Source organism: Petaurus breviceps, unplaced genomic scaffold, assembly GCF_028583685.1.
Source record: "Petaurus breviceps papuanus isolate PSGF00001 unplaced genomic scaffold, PetGlider_PUasm1.0 90808, whole genome shotgun sequence".
Taxonomy (NCBI): Eukaryota; Metazoa; Chordata; class Mammalia; order Diprotodontia; family Petauridae; genus Petaurus; species Petaurus breviceps.
Genome location: NW_027187349.1, coordinates 11117414 through 11140974, shown reverse-complemented (window position 1 = coordinate 11140974; position 23561 = coordinate 11117414). Strand labels below are relative to the sequence as shown.

Here is a 23561-nt window from a genome sequence, read left to right as displayed (position 1 = left end):
AAGCGAAACGTCCCTCCCATTCCCCTTCTAGAATGCAAACTCCTTGCAGGCAGGTACTATCACACTTTTCTATTTGTGTCCTCGGCACTTAGCGATGTAATTGGAATGTTGCTATTATTGTTGTCCTTCAGTTGTGTCTGATTCTGTGTGACCCCACAGACTGTCAATGGGACTTTCACGGCAAAGACATTGGAGTGGATTGCTGTTTCCTTCTCCAGGGTTTCCCTGTCTTACAAATGAGAAACTTAGGTAAATAGGGGTTACATGATTTGCCCAGGGTCACACAACTAGTAATTGTATGAGGCCAGATTTGAAAATATATATATATTTCTATTCCCTTCACCTATTTTCACACTGAGAAAAGTTTCATCGGATTTGAACTCAGATCTTCCTGACTCCAAGGCCCAGTACTCTATCCATTGCACAGTCTAACTGTTCCATTTGGCCTAAGTGCTAAATAATAATGATTTTTTGTTGTTGTTGTTTGTTTTCTGAAAAACCAAGATCTAAAAGAAACTTAAGAGCCAGGAAGAATCACATCTGTGTTAAACTGCAATGAATTGACAAAAGGTTGGACAAGAAGAGAGTGTAATGTTCTTTGCAACTGTTACAGTTTTTACCTACTATACCCCCATGAAGAAAAGTCACAGACCTTTAGACTGGCTGACATGATTGCTTTCCCAGAGTTGTAACAAGTGTTATGTGCTTCAGGCAAGTTTTTAAAATTATGACCATATGTATTGTTGCCTTCCAGAGGCTCAATGAACCTATCACCAGAGAGATACTCTCATTCCAAAAAAGAGCAGAATTTTCTGGCATTAAAAATATGCTTCAGGGGCAGCCAGGTAGCACAGCAAGTAAGAGTACCGGCTCCAGTGTTGGGATGACCTGGGGATCAAATCCAGGCTCAGACACTTAGCACCATACCCAGAAATAACTGGCCATGTAACCTTGAGCAAGTTACTTAACCCCGATTGCTTAAAAAAAAAACATATATATATATGCTTCAGGGGGCGGAGTCAAAATGGCAGAGCAGAAACAGGACCTCCTAACAGCTCCAGCTTCCACCTTCCCCAATCCATGTAAAAGGGGACTCTGAACAAACTTTGGAGATGCAGAACCCACAAAATGACACAGAGAAGCTAACCTCCCACTGAGGACAGCCTGGCAGGCCGGCAGGAATCGACCAGCACAGCATGTTGGGAGCCAAGCCCAGGCCCAAGTGGGCCGGAGGCCACCCCAGGGTGGGTCTGACCAGCCACTGGCTGGAGGGACTCCAGATCACTAGTAGTTGTGGCCATTTCCAGATTTATCAACACATAGATGTGAGGGACAAAGTGATAGGTCACTGAAGTCTGGACTTTGGGACCAGTAGTTGGGAGAGCATTGGCTTTTGTCCCAGGGGCGAGAAGCTGCTGAGACACCTTGGCTTAGCCAGCGCCACATTGCAGCTTCAGCTCTTGGCCTGCAGACTACAGGAGGACCAAGCAACCAATCTGAGGGGTAATCGCTCTTGCTTTAACTTCCTTGGATCTGGATTGCAGTCTAGGGTACAGGTCCTGGGGTGTATGTCCAGCTTGCCAGAGCATGTGGAGACCTCAGAGAGGGCATCCATCTAATACCTCCGGCAGCTGAGAAAACCCCAGCATTTGGGACGAAAGCTCCCCTGTCTGGTGGCAGAGTCCTACTGTGGCAAAAAGCCCAAGGGTCAAGTGACTAAGGGGCGACATGACCAGGCAAAGGAAACAAAGCAGACAGAAGATTCCAACATTAGACTCCTATTTTGTGGACAAAAAGGAGCAAAGCATGGAATAGGAGGAAGACAGTGAAGTCAGAACTCCTGCACCAAAAGCTTCGAAGGAAAATATGAGCTGGTTACAGGCCATAGAGGACCTTAAGAAGTAGATAAGAGAAGTGGAAGAAAAATTGGGAAGAGAAATGAGAACAATGCAAGAAAATTATGAAATGAGAGTCAACAGCCTGACTGAGGAAAATCACACCTTAAAAAAATAGACTAACTCAAATGGCAAAAGAGGCTCAAAAAGGCAATGAGGAGAAGAATGCCTTAAAAAGCCAAATTTGCCAGATGGGAAAAGAATCTCAAAAGCTCACTGAGGAGAATCATTCCTTCAGAACTAGATTGAAGCAAATGGAAGCTAATGACTTTATGAGAAATCAAGATGCTGTTAAACAGATCCAAACAAATAAAAGAATAGAAGACAATGTGAAATATCTCATCGGAAAAACCACTAACCTGGAAAATAGATCCAAGAGAGATAATTTTAAATTATTGGACTACCTGAAAGCCATGATCAAAGTAAGAACCTAGAAATCATCCTCCAAGAAATTCTCAAGGTAAACTGCCCTGATGTTTTAGAACCAGAGGGCAAAATAGAGGTTGAAAGAATCCACTGATCACCCCCTGAAAAAGATCCCAAAAAGAAAACTCCTAGGAATATTATAGCCAAGTTCTGAAATTCCCAGATCAAAGAGAGAATATTACAAGCAGCCAGGAAGAAACAATTTTAATATTGTGGAAACACAATCAGGATAACTCAGGATCTGGCAGCTTCTACACCGAGGGATCAAAGGGCTTGGAATATGATATTCTGGAGGTCAAAGGAGGTGGGATTAAAACCAAGAATCACCTACCCAGCAAAACTGAGTATCATGTTTCAGGGGAAAATATGGTCATTCAGGGGAATAGAGGACTTTCAAGCATTCTTGATGAAAAAATAAGAGTTGAATAGAAAATCTTACATTCAGATACAAGAAGCAAGAGAGGCATGAGAAGGTAAACAGGGAAAAGAAATCATAAGGAACTTATCAAAGTTGAACTATTAACATTCCTACGTGGAAAAATGAAAATTGTAACTGATGAAACTTTTCTCAGTATGAAAATAGTTGAAGGGAATAGAAATATATGTGTGTGTGTGTGTATGTCTGTATCAGAGGATATACAGGTGTATGAATACATGTGTGAATATATGTATATATGTTTACAGGTATACATAGATAGAGGGCACAGGACCAATTTAATAGGAAGGAATGATACTTAAAAGGTGAAATTAAGAGGTGAGAGAGGAATATAATGAGAGGAGATTGGGAGAGACAGAATGGGGTAAACTATCTCATATAGCAGAGGCAAGGGAAAATGGTTACAATGGAGGGGAAGAATAGGAAAGCAAAAGGGAATGGGTCAACCTTATTCTCATTGAATTTGGCTCGGGGAGGGAATGACATACACACTAAATAGGGTATCTCACCCTACAAAAGAATAGGGGGGAAGGGGATGAGAAGGGGAATGATGGAAGGGAAGGCAGGCTGGGTGGGGGGAGGGAAGTGGGAAGCATCCACTTTTGAAAAGGGACAAGATCAAAGTAGAGAATAGTACAAGTGGGAGGTGGGATAGGAGGGAGGGAAATACAGTCTTTTACAATATATCTATTATGGTAATGTTTTGCATTAGCTACACATGTACAACCTATACTGAATTGTTTATCTTCCCAGTAAGGGTAGGTGACAAGGGAGGAAGGGAATGAATCTGGAACTCAAAGTTTTAAAATCAAATGTTTAAAATATATATATAATATACTATTATTAATACTATTTTACATGTAATTGGAAAATAAGATATACAGGCACTGGGGCATAGAGATCCACTATGCCCTACTGGAAAAGTTGAAGGGGGTATGGGAGAAGATATGGGAGAGAGCAGATTGGAGGAAGGGACATCCTGCGGGACTGCTATTTGGGGGCAGTGGGTAGGGAAAAAACGGGGAGAATTCGTAACTCAGAATCTGGTGGAGATGAATGATGTAAACCAGAAGTTAATAAAGCATTTAAAAAACGGGAAAAAAATATGCTTCATAAGAAGAGTATTATATACTCTTTGATGCCCTTCTCTCTCACCTGTGTTGCTTTTCATTCTGTCTAGTCTTTGTCCAACCTGTTTTCTCTGTATGAGTATTCTCATCCACATTTGTTCACTTTTACCTTCTGCTGCCCCACGTTGGCTTACTCTCACCTGCATCTGTCTCACTTACCCTAACTCTCCAACTGCAAATGCCAGATGAGTCAATCAAGCATACCTCCTGGCATTCAAATACACCTTGTAGTGGTAACAGGAAAAAGTTTAGAGGAATCCAATGAGCAAATTTAGGGAAGGATGTATTCAGCCAGAACGTATTTGTTCTGTTTCTTAGCTACATGGATAAATGAAAACATAATGGAATGAGACATGTAAACTATATCAAGTCTGCTTTGTGAGAAGGCAGTCTTCATGGTACAGGAGTCCTGAAATTCTTTCTTCTCAGACCCTTTGCTGACAGCTGGCCTCTTGCCTGGATGATGAATCCAAGTACTTACCTGGGGGATTCAAATCAAAGAACACAAGGATAAACCAGCCTCTGCTCTGCTTTATTTTATGGCCCAAAACTGCCAGCAAAAGGTACCCTTGTTTCTTTCAGGCAAACATCTGTCACAAAGCAGCTGTCCCCTGGAATCTTTGGGTCACGAGCATCCCTAGCAAGAACTGACTCAACCAGCCATAAATAGAAATGCTGACAGGTGTTCCAGATTGATCCTAGCTGCCTTTTCAATTGGTTTCAAAGACCCACAAATGAGTTTTCAGTTCTGGAGAACTTCTCTTTTAGAGCTTTCTCCATCTGACTAGCAAAGTGAAAAACTGACAAGTTAATTATAGACGAAGCACCTCTGTCCTTGAGTTATGTGATGGTGACCAACATAGCCTTTGTTGTTGTTGATTTCTGAAGCTCATGCCCTAAGTGCCAAATTAGCATATACACAGAAGAAGAGTACCTTCCGAAGATTTAAGGAAAATCAGATATTTCAACTCACATAATCAAACACTTGGAAGGTTTCCAATCCATCCTTGGCCTTCTTTGCACTAAGAATCTTGGCTCTCCTAACAGAGGAGCTATTTGTTAGAATAGAGTGTAGTGCTTGCATTTACCACAATGCACCAAGACACGTTAAAAAGAGAATTCAATTCATGAATTCTTTTCTTATTATGTTTTCTGTGACTGATATTTCTAGCATACCAAGGAAGCTTTTGTTTTTAAGGAAACTAACAGTGAGTCCTTCTTAAAGCAGTTAAAAAGTGATTATTAATTATTAATCCTGTAATTTATCAATTTTGTAAATTTAGATTTTTATATGAGGTTTCCTTAAAATGAGAAAGTCACTATCCATTTATGTACCAAAAACTAAAGGCAACGGAACGCATAAGAGGATATATTAAATTTCTCCATTAGTCTTTCCTATGCACACTGTCATTCTCCTACACCTGCATATTCATGCAATCTCATTTCCTGTGCAGTCTGTAAAAATGCCCTTTACTCTGCTGAGATTTATTAGTTTGGAACTGAGATTGATTGTGGGAGGCAAACACTGATGGGCTATAACCCCATCCCAGAGTTTGTTTCATATTCCACTAAGGCAGGCTCTGGTGGTACCCAAGTTAACACATCCAGTATACCCCACCTGTGGCTTTTTGTTTCCTCTCCCATTTGAGAATGACTTTTTGGTATAAAAGCAACCATTAATATAGTTATTCAGAGTTTTCTATTATATTACTTCTACCATGTGAATCTCATTCTATCAATGTTGTGAGACCTGTGTCATGAGACCTTTTTATAAAATGAGGTCATTTTAAAATAGTGCCCAGGACATTCTATCAAATAAATCCCATTTTCGTTCATGTATGAATCATTCTGAAGTATCATAGACTGAAAATGTAGGTCAGATTCACTAATGTGCATCTTGCAAAGTTAAAAGTCCTAAATGAAATGCTACCTCCATTTTCATGTCAGCTTAATTCTGAAGTACAGTAATTCATATTACAGACTTTGGGGCAAAATAATTTAATTTGTCCTCCATATTCAGCTCAACTAACAAGAATTTATTATTTACGGGGCAGCTAGGTGGTGCAGTTTAGAGCACCGGCCCTGGAGTCAGGAGGACCTGAGTTCAAATTTGGCATCAGACACTTGACACAATTACTAGCTGTGTGACTTTGGGCAAGTCACTTAATCCCAATTGCCCTCAAAAAAGCAAAAAATAAAAAAAAAAAAAAGAATTTATTTACACATGTGCCAGGTTCTGTCCTAGGTGCTGAAGATACAAAGAAAAAAAAATGAAACAGATCCTGCCTTCAAGGTACTTAAAGTCTACGGGGTTGGGAGTGGGGAGAATATGTCTATAAATAAATCAATGTAAAATATATACAGAGTGATTCTAGGGCAGGGGTGGATTGGAGACAGCACAAACAATTGGGAGAGATCAGGAGAGGCCTGGTTTAGGAAATACACCCCAGCTGAGTTTTGGAAGGAGCTCCAGATTCCAGGAGACAGAGATGAGGACAGAAAACATTATAGACATAGAGGCTAGATAGTACAAAGGTACACAGATGGGGGAGATGGAACCTCATGTTGAAAGAACATCAAGGAGACTAGTATTTTTGCAGTAGTTCAGATTGTAGAGCTAAGAATTCAGAAAAATGTTGATTTCTACTATAATTTTGGTAAGTCATTTAATCTTAGTAATACAAAAACAAAATATAATGTTTCACATTGAGAAGGACCTGCCTTGCTTGTCCAGTAAAACTGAGGATTAAGTATTGAAATTTGCTTTCGAAGGGGCTAATTTGGAGAAGAAAAGACTTAGGATTAGGGTTCCATCTTGTACCTAGGAATAGTTGGTTTCTCCATGTACAAGTTAGACTTCTGTAGAGAGTGGAAGCCTCCTGCTTCAGCTTCAGCTTCAGCTTCTAATATGACCTTGTGTTCACAGTTCCATCCTGTGAGTATCTGTCCCTCCATCTACTCATGTAATAACAAGCTCTCAGAAACATAAGGGACTTGGGATAATCTCGTCCAACCCAGACCTAAACAGAAATCTCCTCTACAACATTGCTTGAAAGCTTCTTGTTACAAGAAGTCTGCTGCCTTCCAAGACAGTCCACCCTACTTTGGGACAGCTCTAATCATTTCAAAGTGTTTGCTTCTACAAAACCGTAATCCAATTTTGCAGCTTCTTCCCATTGTTCCTGGTTCTATCCTCTGGTATCAGTCAGTAGGCACTTTTTCCACACCTGCTATATGCCAGGAGCTCTGCTAGGCACTCAAATAGAAAAATGAAAGTATTTACCCTCAAGGAGCTTACAGCTGAACTAAAGGAAACATTGTGTACAAACATAGGTATATACAAAATAGAACAAAGGTGATTTGGGTAGGAAAGCCCAATAGAATTAGTCTAATTCTACTTCGGTATGGCATCCATTCAACTTTTGTTGTTGTTATTGCTGAGTCATATCTGACTCTTTGTGAGGCCAGTTTGGTGTTCTTGGCAAAGATACTGGAGTGGTTTGCCATTTCCTTCTCTAACTCATTTTAATGATGAGGAAACTGGGGCAAACAGGGTTAAGTGACTTGCCCAGGGTCACAGAGCTAATAAGTATCTGAGACTGGGTTTGGGTTGGAATGCCCAATAGAAAAAGTCTAATTCTGCTTCAATATGGCATCCATTCAGCTACTTAAAGGCAATTGTCACATCCCCCTGAGTCTTCTCTTTTCCAAGCTAAACATCACTAGTTCCTTCAACCAAACCTCAGATGGCATGGTGTCCAGCCTTAGCAAACAGTTAGGAAGCTTTGATATATTTGAGTGTATCCTAAAATGTAACTCCTGCAACTGAGTGCCAGCCATCAGTATAGACCTTACCTAAAGGGACTATTACTTCTCTCATTATAGACACAATCTATTACTGTAATCCAAGATTATGTAAGCTTTTATTATCTGCCATATCATGCTGTTGAGTTGTATTGAGTTGCAGGTCACTTAAAATGCCCAAATCCTTTTAACATAAATGACTGTCTGGTTATTTTCCCCATCCTATACATAGGAAGTTAATTCTTTTTTAACCTGATTATAGGATTTCAGATCTCCCTCGTGAATTTCATCTTCTTAAGACTTCACTTCTCATTTTATGTTCTAAATATCTTTTAAGATCCTGTCTCTATCTCCACTGTATTATATTTCTCTCTCAATTTTGTATAACCTTCAAATTCAATAGTCATGAAATTATTATTTGCTTCTCTCTATCCCTTCACTTCAAAGGACATTGATGTTTTGGGAAATAAGAGTGAGTGTATGTAGTCAAATGGAATCATGCATCGAGTTGGGTGTTCTTTCCAACAGTGCAGGTCGCAGGCCATCTACATTTGCCCATCTTGTGCAGCTCCTATCCATATCCTCCCTTAAGCTAAGCAAGGGGGTGGAGGAGGGTAGGTGTAACATGCTACTTTCTTGCTCCTAACAATTTGAGAATATCATTGCAGCACATAGGAGATCCACCAGCTCTCCTTTACTCTTGCCCTATGAACAACCCATCTTATTTTATAATAGATGTGTAATAACATCCTTTGCTTTGGTTCATCATCATAATTACTTGTTAATAAAGTGTACTAGAATTCATGTTTAATTTTGTAGAGATTCTTGTGTTCCAAGCTTTGCTGCCATATAATACTGATATAATGGTGGCTTTAAAAAAAAAAAAAGGTGATCTTTTGTTTCTGGGGGTAGTGTATGTGTGTAAACACATATGAATATATATGTATGTATACATAGCAATTGCTGTTGTGAGAAGTGGTATTGTTTAATGAATACAGAGCTAGCCTTACAGTCTGGAGAACCTGGGTTCAAGCCTGCTTCTGATACTTATTACCTGTATGACTTTGAGCAAGTCCATAAACTCCCAGGGTCCCAGCAACTCTCTTAGACTCCAAGTTATAGAACAGAGGTCAATCTATATTGGCAGAAGGAGCTTCCTTTCTATACAGATGAAATACATGAGTCTGTATGTGTGTGTGTACATGTATGTGTGTATACACACAATGAGAAGTTGGCATAAGAGGACACTGGATTAAAGGTCCTAAGACTTTGATTTTGCCTGCCAAATACAGTTTGTATTAGAAACAAAGCAAAGTCAGACAAGATACAGAGACAAAGACAGAGCTCCACACACAGAACTACAGAGAGACACACAGTGACACAGAAAAAGAAATAAATTATTCTGAAGTTACCTGTGTAACAGGGTAGAAAGAACACTAGAGTTGCAATCAGTGGACCTGGGTTCAAATTCTGGCTCAGCTACTTATTACCAGCATGTCTTTAACTGAGTCATTTAGACTTGTTCACATGTTGGGCTCTTAGCCTCAGCTTCCTTGTCTATAAAGGAGGGAAGTGAACTACAGCATCCTTCCCTGATCTAAATCCTATGATTCCTATGATAGTTTATTCCTGTCTGTAGAAATGAGCCCTCTCTGTAGGATAGCAGCATAAGGAAGCAGACATTTGGAGAAAGAAGAGGATATGAGTTTTACTTCAGGACAAATATTTATTTAGCAATTCAATTCACATATCACAGAAGGTGATTTATAGAGGTTATCAAAACAGGCACAAATCTTCTGTGTCCAACAGTACTGTTTTTTTATCAGTCTTGCCTTTAAGGGCTAATATTTCAATGATGGCCCAGAGCTTTCTTCTGCTTATTAGATTTCTTCCAACAAGTGTATGTATCAAGGAAGTTTATACAAGTGCGTCACTAAAGAGAGCAGTATATTTCTATTTGTGGAAAGAGTTTAAGTAGTAACTCAATTCTAGAAAATCACTAATGACAGGAAATGACCAGATCTTACATGAGTTGAATAATTATTCCCCTTTTGAAATTCCCAAATGAATATATAAAGCTATTATCTATGCATTCTGGAACACCTTCTCATCACTAAAGTAACAGAGCAACATTCAACATTTGGCCTTCCTAAGATATAGCTCACTATAAATAACTGTTGTTCTACAAACCACCATTATTTCTCCTTACATTTACATTACCCTTACATTTGCAGACTTGATTCCTGACTTGCTTTCTTAAACGTAGTGGACTTAGTGTCAGTAAGGGTATTTTTATTCTGAGTGCCTTAGTTTGCTTTTACAAATTCCTGCCCTTCTTTTTTGTCTTTATACAGCCATCTTCTGTAACTTTTTTTGAAAATCAGATCCCAAGTTCCCTATTTCCTTCTTTATTTATTTTTAACATTCTTTTTAATAACTATTTTTAATATTCATTTTTAAAATTTGTTTCAAAAATTATTTTTAGTTTTCAACATTTATTGCCACAAGATTTTGAGTTACAAATTTTCTCCCCATATTTCCCCTACCCCCCCCACCCCAAGATAGCAAGTTACTGAATACCCCTCCCCCCAATATGCTCTCTCTTATATCTTCCCCCATCCCCTCTCTAACTTTCTAGTAGGGCAAGAAGGATTTCTATACCCTAGTGTCTGTATATCTTATTTCCCAGTTGCATGTAATAAACAATTTTTTTTAACATTTGTTTTTAAAACTTTGATTTCTAGATTCTTTCCCTTCTTCCCTCCTCACCAACCTGCTCTGGGAAGACAAGCAATTCAATATAGGCTGTGTAGTTATGTGTAGTTATGCAAAACATTTCCATAGTAGTTATATTGTAAAAGACTAACTATATTTCCCTCCATCCTATCCTGCCCCCCACTTATTCTATTTTCTGCTTTGACCCTGTCTCTTTTCAAAAGTGCGTGCTTCTAACTACTCTCCCCCCCCAATCTGCCCTCCCTTCTATCATGTCCCCTCATCCCCTCCCCCCCTCCTATTGTGTAGGGTTAGATACCCAATTGAGTGTGTATGTTATTCCCTCTTTAAGGCAAATTCAATGAGAGTAAGGTTGACCCATTCCCTTTCTCCTTTCTGTTCTTCCCCTCCATTGTAACATTTTCTTTTGCCTCTTTTATATGAGATAATTGACCCTATTCTATCTCTCCCTTTCTCCTTCTCTCATTATATTCCTCTCTCACCTCTCAGTTTTATTTTTTAGATACCATCCCTTCCTACTCAACTGATCCTGTGCAATCTATGTATACATATACACACACTCACATATGTATTTATACACACATATACCCTCCTATCCATATATATGTATATGTACATACATATATACATATATATTCCCTTCAACTATCCTCATACTGAGAAAAGTCTCATGAATTACAATTATAATTTTTCCATGTAGGAATGTAAATAGTTCAACTTTAATAAGTTCCTTATGATTTCTTTTTCCTGTTTACCTTCTCATGCTTCTCTTGCTTCATGTATATGAAAGTCAGATTTTTTGTTCAGTTCTGGTTTTTTCATCAAGAATACTTAAAAGAGAGGGCAGCTAGGTGGCACAGTGAATAGAGCACCAGCCCTGGAGTCAGGAGGACCTGAGTTCAAATCTAACCTTAGACACTTAACACAAAAACTAGCCATGTGACCTTGGTCAAGTCACTTAACCCCAATTGCCCTCTAAAAAGCAAAAAAAAAAAAAGAATACTTAAAATTCCTCTATTTCATTGAATAAAGCATTATACTCAGTTTTACTGGGTAGGTGATTCTTGGTTTTAATCCTAGCTCCTTTGACCTCTGGAATATCATATTTCAAGCTCTTCGATCCCTCAGTGTAGAAGCTGCTAGATCTTGTGTTATCCTGATTGTGTTTCCACAATATTCAAATTGTTTCTTCTTGGCTGCTTGTAATATTTTCTCCTTGACCTGGGAACTCTGGAATTTGGCTATGATATTCCTAGGTGTTTTCTTTTAGGTATCTTTTTTAAGAGGCAATCAGTGAATTATTTCAATTTCTATTTTGCCCTCTGGTTCCAGAAAATCAGAGCAATTGTCCTTGAGAATTTCTTGAAGGATGGTTTCTAGGCTCTTTTTTCATCATGGCTTTCAGGTAGTCCAATAATTTTTAAATTGTCTCTCCTGGATCTGTTTTCCAAGTCAGTGATTTTTCCAATGAGATATTTCACTTTGCCTTCTATTTTTTCATTTGTTTGGATCTGTTTCATAGTATCTTGATTCCTCATGAAGTCATTAGCTTCTATTTGCTCCAATCTAATTTTAAAGGAATTATTCTCTTCAGTGAGTTTTTGAAATTCCTTTTCCATCTGGGCAGTTCAGCTTTTTAAGGCATTCTTCTCCTCATTGGCTTTTTGGGCCTCTTTTGCCATTTGAGTTAGGCTATTTTTTAAGATTATTTTCTTCAGTATTTTGGGGGGTCTCTTTTAGCAGGCTGTTGACTTGCTTTTCATTATTTTCTTGCATCATTCTCATTTCTCTTCCCAATTTTTCCTCCACTTCTCTTACTTGATTTTTAAAATCCTTCTTGAGCTCCTCCATGGCCTGTGACAAGTTCATATTTTGCTTTTTTTGCCTTTTTTTTTGGAAGGCAATTGGGGTTAAGTGACTTGCCCAAGGTCACATGGCTAGTTTTTGTGGTAAGTGACTGAGGCCAGATTTGAATTCAGGTTCTCCTGACTCCAGGGCCGATGCTCAATTCACTGTGCCACCTAGCTGCCCTCATATTTTTCTTGGAAGCTTTTGATGCAGGAATTTTGACTTTGTTGACTTCTTCTGGTTCCATGTTTTGATCCCTTTTGTCCCCAAAAAAGGATTCTATGATCTGATTGTGCTTCCTCTGCTTGCTCATCTTGCCAGCCAATTACTTGACTTTTGTGCTCTTTGCCAAGGTAGAACTCTGCTTCCAGAGTGGAGAGAGCTGTGTCACAAATTGCTGTGGGTTTTGCAAATGTTGTCACAGCTATGGGGAGGCCACCCTCTCTATAGACACCCCAAGTTCTTGCACACTGGTGTTTCTCACCCCATGACCACCACCCAAGACCATGATCCAGATCCAAGCAGGTCAAAGCAAAAGTGATTACCCTCTAAATGGTCACTTGGTCCCCATACAATCTGCAGACCAGGAGCTCTGGGAGTAGCCACATGGCAGCAGCTTCAGCCACCGTGCCTCTGGTGCCACCTCTCACCCTGGGGGTAGGCGCCAGACTGTGCTCTTCTGTCACCCAGTTCCAACAGAGTAGAAATATGTAGAAATGTAGACATGTAGAAATTCAGGAACCCAAGTATAGAAAACATGGTAGAAGATATTTAAATGGGGATCAACAAACAGAAAGTCACAAATGATACTGACATGGGGTAGAGGATATGACAAAAGCAAATACTGTTCTGGTCCTAATTTCAATTTCCTTTCCAAAGGAAAGGGTCCTAAGACCCATTGACCTTTTACTTTCTCTTTGGCATTTATGGGTTGAGAAGTCTAGAAACCACCATAGCTGCTGGTGATTCACTCTCCTGAAGTCTGCTATGGCCCATTTGTGCATTAGTTGGGGCCACTCTGGGTCTGGGCCCATGCAGCTCACATGGCACTGTGCTCAGCTCCTAGCTTGGTGTGATAGACCCTTCTTGTTGGCCTTCCAGGCTGCCTTCAGTGGGAGATTTGTTTCTCTCTGTCACTTTGTGGGTTCTGTAGTTCTAAAATTTGTTTAGAGTCACATTTTACAGGTATTGGAGGTGGTTGGAGCAGGAGCTCAGATAAATTCCTGTTTTTACTCCACCATCTTGGCTCCACCCCTTAACATTCTTTTTTTAACATTTTAAGTTCCAAATTGTCTCCCTCCCTCTCCCTCCTCCCCAATGCATTGAGAAGGCAAACAATATTACATCAGTCATACATGTGAAGTCGTGCAAAACATTGCCACAATAACTATGTTAAAAAAAAAAGAAGAAGAAAAAGCGAAAAAATATGCTCAAATCTGTATTCAGAGTTCATCAATTTTCTCTCTCTGGAGGTAGATAGCATTTTTTATCATGAGTCCTTTGGAATTATCTTGGATCATTGTCTTGATCAGAGTAGTTGTTCACTGTGGATTATTGTTACAATATTTCAGTTACTGTGTACAATGTTCTCATGACTGCTCACTTTACTTTGCTTCAGTTCAGAAACCTTCCTAGGTTTCTCTGATATGATCCACCTCATCATTTTTATAGCACAATAGTATGCCATCACAATCATACACCACAAGTGGTTAAGATATTCCCTTCATAAGCTTTTAGGGGTTAGAAAGATGCTTTGCTTTGACCTTTTGTTGCCCCTGCCATTTGAAAATTCAATTTAATGCTTTATTTTAAAGTTGTTTAGAGGCAAATGTTGGGTAAGCTCACCTGTAATACTTTCTCTACTCCACCATCTTGGCTCCACCCCATGAGTTTCCTTTTTACCAGCCATGTCTCTCCAAGGCTCACCTTTCTTTTGTTTACACATCCCTGCTTATATCAATCAATTAATATATATTAGGTGCCTACTATGTGCTATGCTGGGGCAGCTAGGTCACACATTGGACAGAGCACTGGGCTTGGAATCAGGAAGACTTATTTTCATGAGTTCAAATCTGTCCTCAGATACTAACTAGCTATGTGGCCCTAGGCAAGTCACTTAACCCTCTTTGTCTCAGTTTCCTCATCTGTGAAATTATCTGGAGAAGGAAATGGCAAACCACTCCATTATCTTTGCCACCACAATTTCAAATGGGGTTATGAAGAGCCAGACACAACCAGGCAATGTACTACTACCCCACAACCAGGCAATGCTAGGGATATGAAAAGAGTTAGGTGGTTCCTAACGTTGAAGAACTTACAGTGCAATGGGGGAAACAACATGCAAACAAATAGATATGGAGAAAGTGATGTTCATTATAAATAGAATATCAAACTTCAAAAATCTTCATATACTTCTTAGGCTGATGTCCTCTGTAAAATATTACCCTTTATTCCCCTTTGAAATCTCCCAAAATATCAGGCAGACATCACACTATGTCTAACATTCTCCTCTAACACAAACTCTATGATGGAGTGGTCATTTAATCCTAGGGTTTCTATTTCAGTAGCTGGGCTCTCCTTATTTGTCAAAATTAGGGCCAGAATAGTATTTCCTTTTGTCATATCCTCTACCCCATGTCAGTATCATTTGTGACATTCCCTTCATTGATCCCCATTCAAATATCTTCTACTATGTTTTCTATACTTGGCTTCCCGAATTTCTACATATCTCAGTCTACCAATGGACAGCATTATTCTTCTATCCCTTTTGAATAAGGTTTGCTCTGCCAGAGCCATTTTGAGTCATGAATTTCATCCTACCAAATCTTCAGGTCAAAATTGTCCCTAGTATTGGAAACTCTAGTTTACTCTGTTTATTACTTGTATGTTTTATATTTATATATATATATATGCATATATATATATATATATATATATATATATATATATATATATATACACATACCTATCAGGCCATAGCTTGTTTTTGTTTTTTCTGCTTTCTTGGGCCCTTGCTTCTATTATTCTTCTACTCCTTATGGTGCTAGTAGATCTATGCTATTGGGTTTCTCTCTCTCCCTCCTTTACAGTTTAAAAGTCCTCTTTATTAGGTCCATAAGTCTCCAGGGAAATGATTTTTTAATAGGTTCTTGTCATGTGCACTCTGTCACTGGCCATCAGCTCATTGCTCCACTATTTTAAGTTGTGGTTCAGATACATAAATTCCAATTCCATACACCATCTTCTTGGCTAACTGTTTACTTTCTTCTGAACCCCTACCTCTAGTTTTAATGAACACTTCATATTGCTTAATGCTTTTCCCTGGCATAATTTTGAACCCAAAAATTTTGTACCCCAATTGGCTAGTGATAACTAGGATTGACAAGTCTCCAGATGATCTCTGTCATATCCCAAATACGTACTCCTGGAACACTATGGGTGCCTAACACATATTCATATTGTTATGGTAGAATAAAGACACTGAGCAGTTACATTCAAACAATTATTTATTTAGCAATGCATGCAGTTATAGGAAAGAATCAGGTCCAATGCTCTTGGTCCACACAAAGACCCTGACCATTGGTTTCTACAGTTATGATATTAATTGAAGGAAGTAGAAAAATAGGAGTCCAGAGATGGAGACATATGGTTTCTCACTAATGGAGGAGGATCAGGAGATACTGACGTAAGGGGGAGGGGTGGAGCGGTCTTGTTTCTTTCTCAAATCAGATGACTTTCAAGAAATTGAAACTTAACTTCACAAAATGGTGGCTAAGGGCAAAATAGAGTCACTAAGTCTGTTTTAATGAAACAACACATGCGTGAACAAGAATATATGAGGTTAAAACAATGACTCTTAGCTCATGAAGCTCTTTCAAGGTGTCAAGCCTAGCCAGTTATTTCTGCTACCCCACAAGCAATATACAAAATACAGAATGAGCCAGGTCCCATGGGGGGATGCATGGATAGAAAAAGCTGTTGTATTTCTACTTATGTCTTTATAATGTAATAAGACTTTTTTTTAAACCCTAATGTAGCTTTTTACTTCCAATGAGTGTCATTTTCTCCTAAGTGGTCAATGTGGGAGGTTAAAAAAATGATTTCAAAATGCTACTAGTGTTCCATTTTAGAAATTCCTCCTTTGGAATTGCTTTCAAAGCCAACTTTAAAAGCATAAAAGAAAGCCACTCCCAAAACTCACACGTCATCCTTACATGAAGCCTTTTCTAAGCTTCCTAACTTCTAGAGCTCTCTCTTGCCCCCAATAAATTTACCTTGTAGTTATCCTGATTTTACTTCATATGTAGGTATTAAAGTACATTTTGTCTCCGTGTTAGAATGTTAAGGTCCCTAAATGGTTTCATTTTTCTATCCCCAGTGTCTACTGTAATGCCTCATGATTAATAAATGCTCACTGATTGATTGATTGATTGATGGCAAAGATAAAGATATACTCAAGTAGTACTCAGGGGTGTGTAGCCAAGGCAAGTGTACATGAAATCACAGGTTAGAAGGGAGAGCCCAGGTAAAATGTCACCATACTACTAATAATAGCTGATCCCTCTAAAGCGTTCTGTAGTTTACAAAATGATTTTGCATACATTATTCATGAGATCTAATTCAGTTCTTTCATTTTTTTAGATAAGAAAATTCAGCATGTTCTTAGTCCTTGCCCTCCCTACTGAACCTATTTCATTTCCAGCACTTTAATAATTCTTTTGTAAGTTAAGATGGCCCGAGAAGAGAAACAACTTCTGTTTTTCAGAAAGCCAAGGCAAACTGCCTCCCTTCTGGTGTCTGAATTTTTTCATATTGCTCTCCTTCTAGAAGCTGTACAGAAAAGAGATCAAGCCACCTTTTAAACCAGCAGTGGGCAGACCTGAAGATACATTTCATTTTGATCCCGAGTTCACATCCAGGACCCCTACAGGTTAGTGCGGGCCACTAAAGGGGAAAAATCAGCTGTTATTGCCAATGACATATTTTTCCAATATTGCCAAACAGCTAGGGGGCAGACATCTAGGAGCCAGAAAACCGCATGAATCAACTATGTTTCATAGAAAACTATCATCACTGTTTGTTGTCTTTCCTTCTTAGCTAGACTTAAAGCTATGGATGGAAGTGATACAGCAGGAGCTGGTTATATACATTTTGGGTGTTGTCCAGGTTGCACGGATTTTTCTCCCTCCTGTTCCTTGTGTTTTGCCTGCTTTACACCTTGGCACTATCTCCTGCACACAGGGGGAAAATAACAGAAACTTTAATCAATGTTGCTACCTCTCAGTAGTGTTGCACCAAGGTTTAGTTAGGACAAGGCTAAAACTGTTGGTACGGCTAAAGGTTTGTGAACTCATCCAGTCTGAAAATAAATTACATTCTCATTTGAAATCACTGTTACAAACCATTTTATTTAAAGATTGCAGACTAGTCCAAAAAGTCAAGTCAACACAGTTTTATAAGCAAAAGAAAAACAAACAGTGAATATATAGATACCCGTCAATTCCTTGGAAAGGTATAGATTAAAAAATATCCTTTGTGATATAGGATGGCTCTCTGAAAGGGGAGAAAGGGCCTAGAGATACAGGGGAAAGTTTTAGGCAACATAAAAACAAAATATATCAATCAAAATTTATTTGTAGGGGCTGCTAGGTGGCGCAGTGAATAGAGCACCAGCCCTGGAGTCAGGAGGACCTGAGTTCAAATCCAGCCTCAGACACTTGACACACTTACTAGCTATGTGACTTTGGACAAGTCACTTAACCCCAATTGCCCTCCAAAAAAAATTATTTGTAAAAATTATAAAGAAAGTTATGGAATGAACAGACAGATACTCAGGGTATGTAGTTAAATTAAAGCAGAGACTTCCCTAGTCCTATCAGTGAGATTGGAGGATTATCTGTGAGTTTCATCTCCTTGTACTCTCTCAAATTCCCACTACCGTGGGTGATGAGAAATGAACTGAATGTAAGACATTACAGGGATATGGAATGATTACAGCTTTGTCTTACTGTGTTCCCAGGCAAGATGCTTTAAGCAAGGCAACACTGCTCTGGTTTAGCAACATAAGCTGCCTAGAGGAAACCTAGGTTCATTTGAGTCCGTTTATCGTTAACTAATTCATTTGGAGTCTTATAGGAAACCCCAGATAAAATCCAGCCTGTCATTAGTATAAGGACCTGAGAGTCCCATACAGTAATGACTGCCTTCAGTATGGAGATCATTGCTGAATAGCTGTGATTTAACAAAGCTTCCAAAGACGAGGAAACCCACTTCAAATAGGGGGCAGTTAATAATAGGATGCTTTACTGCTTTGAAAGATATTTCACTTTGTGTAAGATTCTGTCCTAATACTTATATGAGATTAGCACCACATCTAGTCATTGTAACAGAAGATGAAAGAGGATGAGATTCAGAGGTTTCATCTTGCACCAGTTACTGGAATTCCTTTAGTAATTTTACTTCTGTTCTGGTTTATCCATCTGTCAAATTAATACAATGTCAATTCTTAAGATGGAGGGACATTAACTATTAATCCTCATAAAATGTTCAGGTCTTCGAATGGAGTATGTTTTTATTTTGGAAGCAGACCTCTAGCCTTCAACCTGTATTTGAAATATTCAAAGTTAGTGACTAAGCCTTTCTGGTCGCTGTTTTTTAATGCTAATATTGGCCTGTCCTTGTAATCTACCTAGGCAACCAGGCACTACTCCCTCACCCTATAAACCTTTTAATGTGATCTGGGAGTTCACATTTTACATCTACTATTTTAATAGCAGACTATTAAATATTAGTATGCTATAGGAATGATAGTATTATATTAGTATTCTTGTAGGGGGAAAAATTAAAAGGGAATCTATTGCCCCACAAAAAAATGACAATGTATCTCAAAAAATAGCCAGAACTGGCAGTGACCTACTCTCTGTTCCACAAGGAATACATCTGTATTCATTGCTCCATCTCCATGCCTTTATATTGACTGTCCCCCACACCAAGAATGTGCCCTCTCCTCAACTCTGCCTCTTAGAAGCCCTGGTGTCCTACATGACTAAGCTCAAGTACAAGGTCCTTCATGAAGCCTTTCCTCGTTCTCATACCCACCCACCCCCACCAGCTGCCAAAACACATGTGCCCTGAACCACCAGCTGTTCATTCTATATATTCAGCATCTAATAAAGAGTGTATGTGTTGTTTCCTCCATTAAAATGTTGAAGTCAGGGATTGTTTGTTTCACTGGTATCTTTGTATACCAGCATGGTAGACAGAAGCACCAAATAAATGCTTCTAGGTAAATTGATGACTCTAGTATTTTAATTTTTCTAAACCGTGATTGCTTTTCCAGTATCACTGATTGTTAACTTCCCCATCTTATGTAATATCTTCTTTTTTTTTCTCTAGAGGCTCTCAAAGGCCCCTTCATAGGATTATTTTATTGTATCATAGAATTTACCTGTGAGGGACATGGATTTTGCAATGCTAGGGACACAAATATCTCTGATTTTAGAAATTGGGCTATTTTTAGAAGCTTGTGTTTGGAAGGTCTAGGGCTAGACTTGGGCAGGAGGGAGGGAATAGGTTAATGGTAGCAGCAGCACTGCTGTTTTTTAAAAGCATATTATACACAAAATCATTTGTATTTGACTTCAGGATGTATAATGTAATTTGCTTTTTTTTTGCCTTTTTGGGGGGAGGGTAATTGGGGTTAAGTGACTTGGCCAAGGTCACATGGCTAGTTTTTGTGTTAAGTGTCTGAGGCCGAATTTGAACTCAGGTCCTCCTGACTCCAGGGCTGATGCTCTATTCACTGTGCCACCTAGCTGCCCTTATAATGTAATTTTCTTGTAATAAGTTTGTACTCTTGCTTTTATTTGGTTTAAAAGAAGACTGCAAGTGTTTTATATTCCCTGCGCACATACCTATTACTGAGAGGAGAGGTAACTCTAGATCATGTTGGATGGCAAAGAGAAGCCAACCCATGATTAAAATTTCATCAGGTTAATCTATAAGGTAGAAAATACTTGAGTGGATAGTCAAGGCTTGACTATACTCAGTTTCAATTTTTTATGCATTTATTCCATATTTTTTCTCTTGTTTTCCTCCCTGTCATGCTAAAGAATTATTCTTCCCCAGATCTTTATCAAATCTAATCCTGTCACCCACCATGTAGTCATCATTTAAAGGCTATTCACATTTTAATTCTTGCAACCTTTCCTAAAAGTTTCTGTCTTTTAGTCATTTGCCACCACTCCTTCAACAATTTCCCTTGATGTATACATGGTAAAGTAAAAGCCCCAGGATAGTCAGTTCATGTGTATGGGGGAAGAAAGTATTCCTTTTAGATTTCCATTCTCTTAGTGTTAATGAATGTGTACAGCCTTATAGCAATTCTTTCCTTTCTTGTAATATTGTAAAAGAGACTACTGACGACCCAGGTATGTACTCAGACCTTAACATTTCCATGACCTGTGAAAATCCATAATAGTATTATTCCCTTCAGTAGAATCAGGCTCTTAAACCTAGAAACCTCAGGGAAGAAATTAATGCCTGTCATTTGAAGTAGCTGAAAGCAATGATATATACACTTGTATTTTTTTTCCAGTGGGTGTACTTTTCAATGAACTACAAGACAGTTTAGGGAATTTTGAAGAGGCAGCAAGTAATAGGGTGAACTGAAAAGAAAGATGGAGTACAAACAGACTAAATGAAATGGAAACCCATCCATCCAGAGAAGCTTGTACGCAAGCAGGAAAAACAGAGCACTGTTTCAAAAAAAACGTGTTTGTTGTCTCATGTGTCTTGCACTGAATAATTTTCAGATTCCAAAAACTACTCAGCCATGCTTTCTGTTTTTTAATTAAGCTTCCATAGTCTGGCAGTTGGGGAGTTTATTCCCAAACACCATCAACTCTGATTATATTAATTCAGCCATCATGTTGGCATCTACAACTGGACATTCAAGAAGATAAAAACTAAGTAATGATGGTGCCTTTGTCATAACCTGGAAAGAATTAAGACTTCCCATTGGCAAGTATTGCCTTTGTGTGCTATTTTCTTCATTGGCACAGGACACAGAAGATGAACAAAAACATGCAGAGTCTTCCAAGAGAAATCTAGTTATTCCTTTCTGTGTGATCTGATAACTCATGTCCTGAAAGAACTGATCACATTATACTGAGACATTCATGTTTCTATATCTAAGCAAATGAAAGGTACAAGACAACATTCATTATCATCATTTTCTTCCAATGTGCTAATTGCTTCCTGAAAATATTTTTGTGACATTAGCAACTCATTATTGTTCATAAATCAGTTGTTTTTCTTTCAGGAGAAATCTTTTGCAACAAATTTTTTAAATTATTTTAATTGAAGTAAAAAGAACTTAAAACATGATTCTTATAACCCCATCTCTCCACCCTCCTACACAGAAAGAGGTTCAAAAACAAAAACCCCCTCAGCCTAGAAGCTCAGGGAGATGAAGTGACTTTCCTAAATTCATTTAGCCAACATATGTTAAAGGGGTGACCTGAATTTATATCTTCCTGACTCCACTATCATTGTATTATGTTCTGTAACAGGCTACCTCGCATAAAAGTGTGTAAAGTGTGCTTTTACACATTTAACATATGGATTTACTATGTGATAGGCCCCCAAAATATAATAATTACATAACTGTAACAATTGCTAGAGCTCCATATACTAATTGAGCAAGGTATCCATGCAAATGGAGAGAAATTAGGAAAAAAAAATTTTTTTTGCTTTTTTTTTTTAGAGGGCAATTGAGGTTAAGCAACTTGCCCAACATCACACGGCTAGTAAGTGTTAAGTGTCTGAGGCTGGATCTGAACTCAGGTTCTCTCCTGACTCCAGGGCCAGTGCTCTATTCACTGTACCACCTAGTCGCCCCCTGTAGCCACCATTCTTATTTTTGGGGGGGTTTTTTTGGAGGGCAGTTGGGGTTAAGCAACTTGCCCAAGGTCACGAAAAAATTTTTTAAAGAAGAGTAGGTTTTGCCATATTACAGAGTCTATAAGCATCTTTTAACAACCCTCAAGGTTAATACTATATATATATATATACATATATATATAATATGCAGATATGCAGTTCATTGCCGAATTCACATATTTTATTATCTTTATTAATAGTATTGCTAAGGCTAATATCACAATCTCTCTAAGCCTTCCCTCATCTACAAATTGGGTATGATACTATCTGTAGTACTTCACAGGGATGTTGTGAGGATCAAATATCATAATGTATATAAAATACCTTGCAAAGATTAAAACACTATATATTCTAACTAAAATTATCATTCTTAAAATATTGTAGAGAGTGTAAGACTGTTAAATTTCCAATTACTTTATGAAATGAAGCAATAATAGGCCAGAAGAATACTTTAAAATTCTTATTATAAAGTTTTCTTTAAATGATACACAATAATAACAAATACAACAATAATAAAATACAACTAGATATAAGGCAGATAGTTGATGTAGTGGATAGAGTGCCAGGTCTGGAGTCAGAAAGACCCATCTTTGGGCGGCTAGGTGGTGCAGTGAGTAAAAGTGCCAGCCCCGGAGTTAGGAGGACCCGAGTTCAGTTCTGGCCTCAGACACTTAACACCCACACACAAAAAAACTAGCCGTATAACCTTGGGCAAGTTACTTAACCCAATTGCCCTTCAAAAAGCAAAAAAAAAAAAAAAAGACCCATCTTCCTAAATTCAAATCTCACTTCAGACACTTAATAGCTATTGTGATCCTGGGCAAGTCATTTAACCCTGTTTATCTCAGTTTCTTCATCTGTAAAATAAGCTGGAGAAGGTAATGGTAATCATTCTAGTATGTTTGCCAAGAAAATCCCCAAATGGTGTCATGAAGTATTGGATATCACTGAACGACAATAATAATAGCTAGGTATAACAATCTATAGCTAATAATCTTCATATTTATAATAATGATAGCATTTATATAGTACTTCAAGATTTGCACAATACTATATATATATACATACATAATTTTTGGTGTTGTTGTTTAGTTATTTTTTGGTCATGTCTGACTCTTTATGACCCCTTTTGGGTTTTCTTGTCAAAGATACTGGAGTGGTTTGCCAATTCCTTTTCTAACTACTTTTACAGATGAGGAACTGAGGCAAACAGGGTTAAGTGACTTGCCCAGAGTCACACAACTATTGAGTGTCTGAGATTGGATTTGAACTCTGGGGTCAGGAAGATGAATCTTCCTGACCCCAGGCTCAATACTCTATCCACTGTGCCACCCAGCTGCCTTT

The 23561-nt window shown here is 38.4% G+C and overlaps 1 protein-coding gene across 1 annotated transcript in view; it reads left to right on the top strand.

Annotated features, from left to right (window-relative positions):
• The window catches only part of RPS6KA2 (ribosomal protein S6 kinase A2), a 308664-nt gene that overhangs the window by 234104 nt on the left and 50999 nt on the right, over positions 1–23561 (top strand). Inside the window, exon 12 of the mRNA XM_069070411.1 lies at positions 17103–17205. Coding sequence (XP_068926512.1) covers positions 17103–17205 — 103 coding nt within the window. The remainder of the gene's footprint in view (positions 1–17102; positions 17206–23561) is intronic.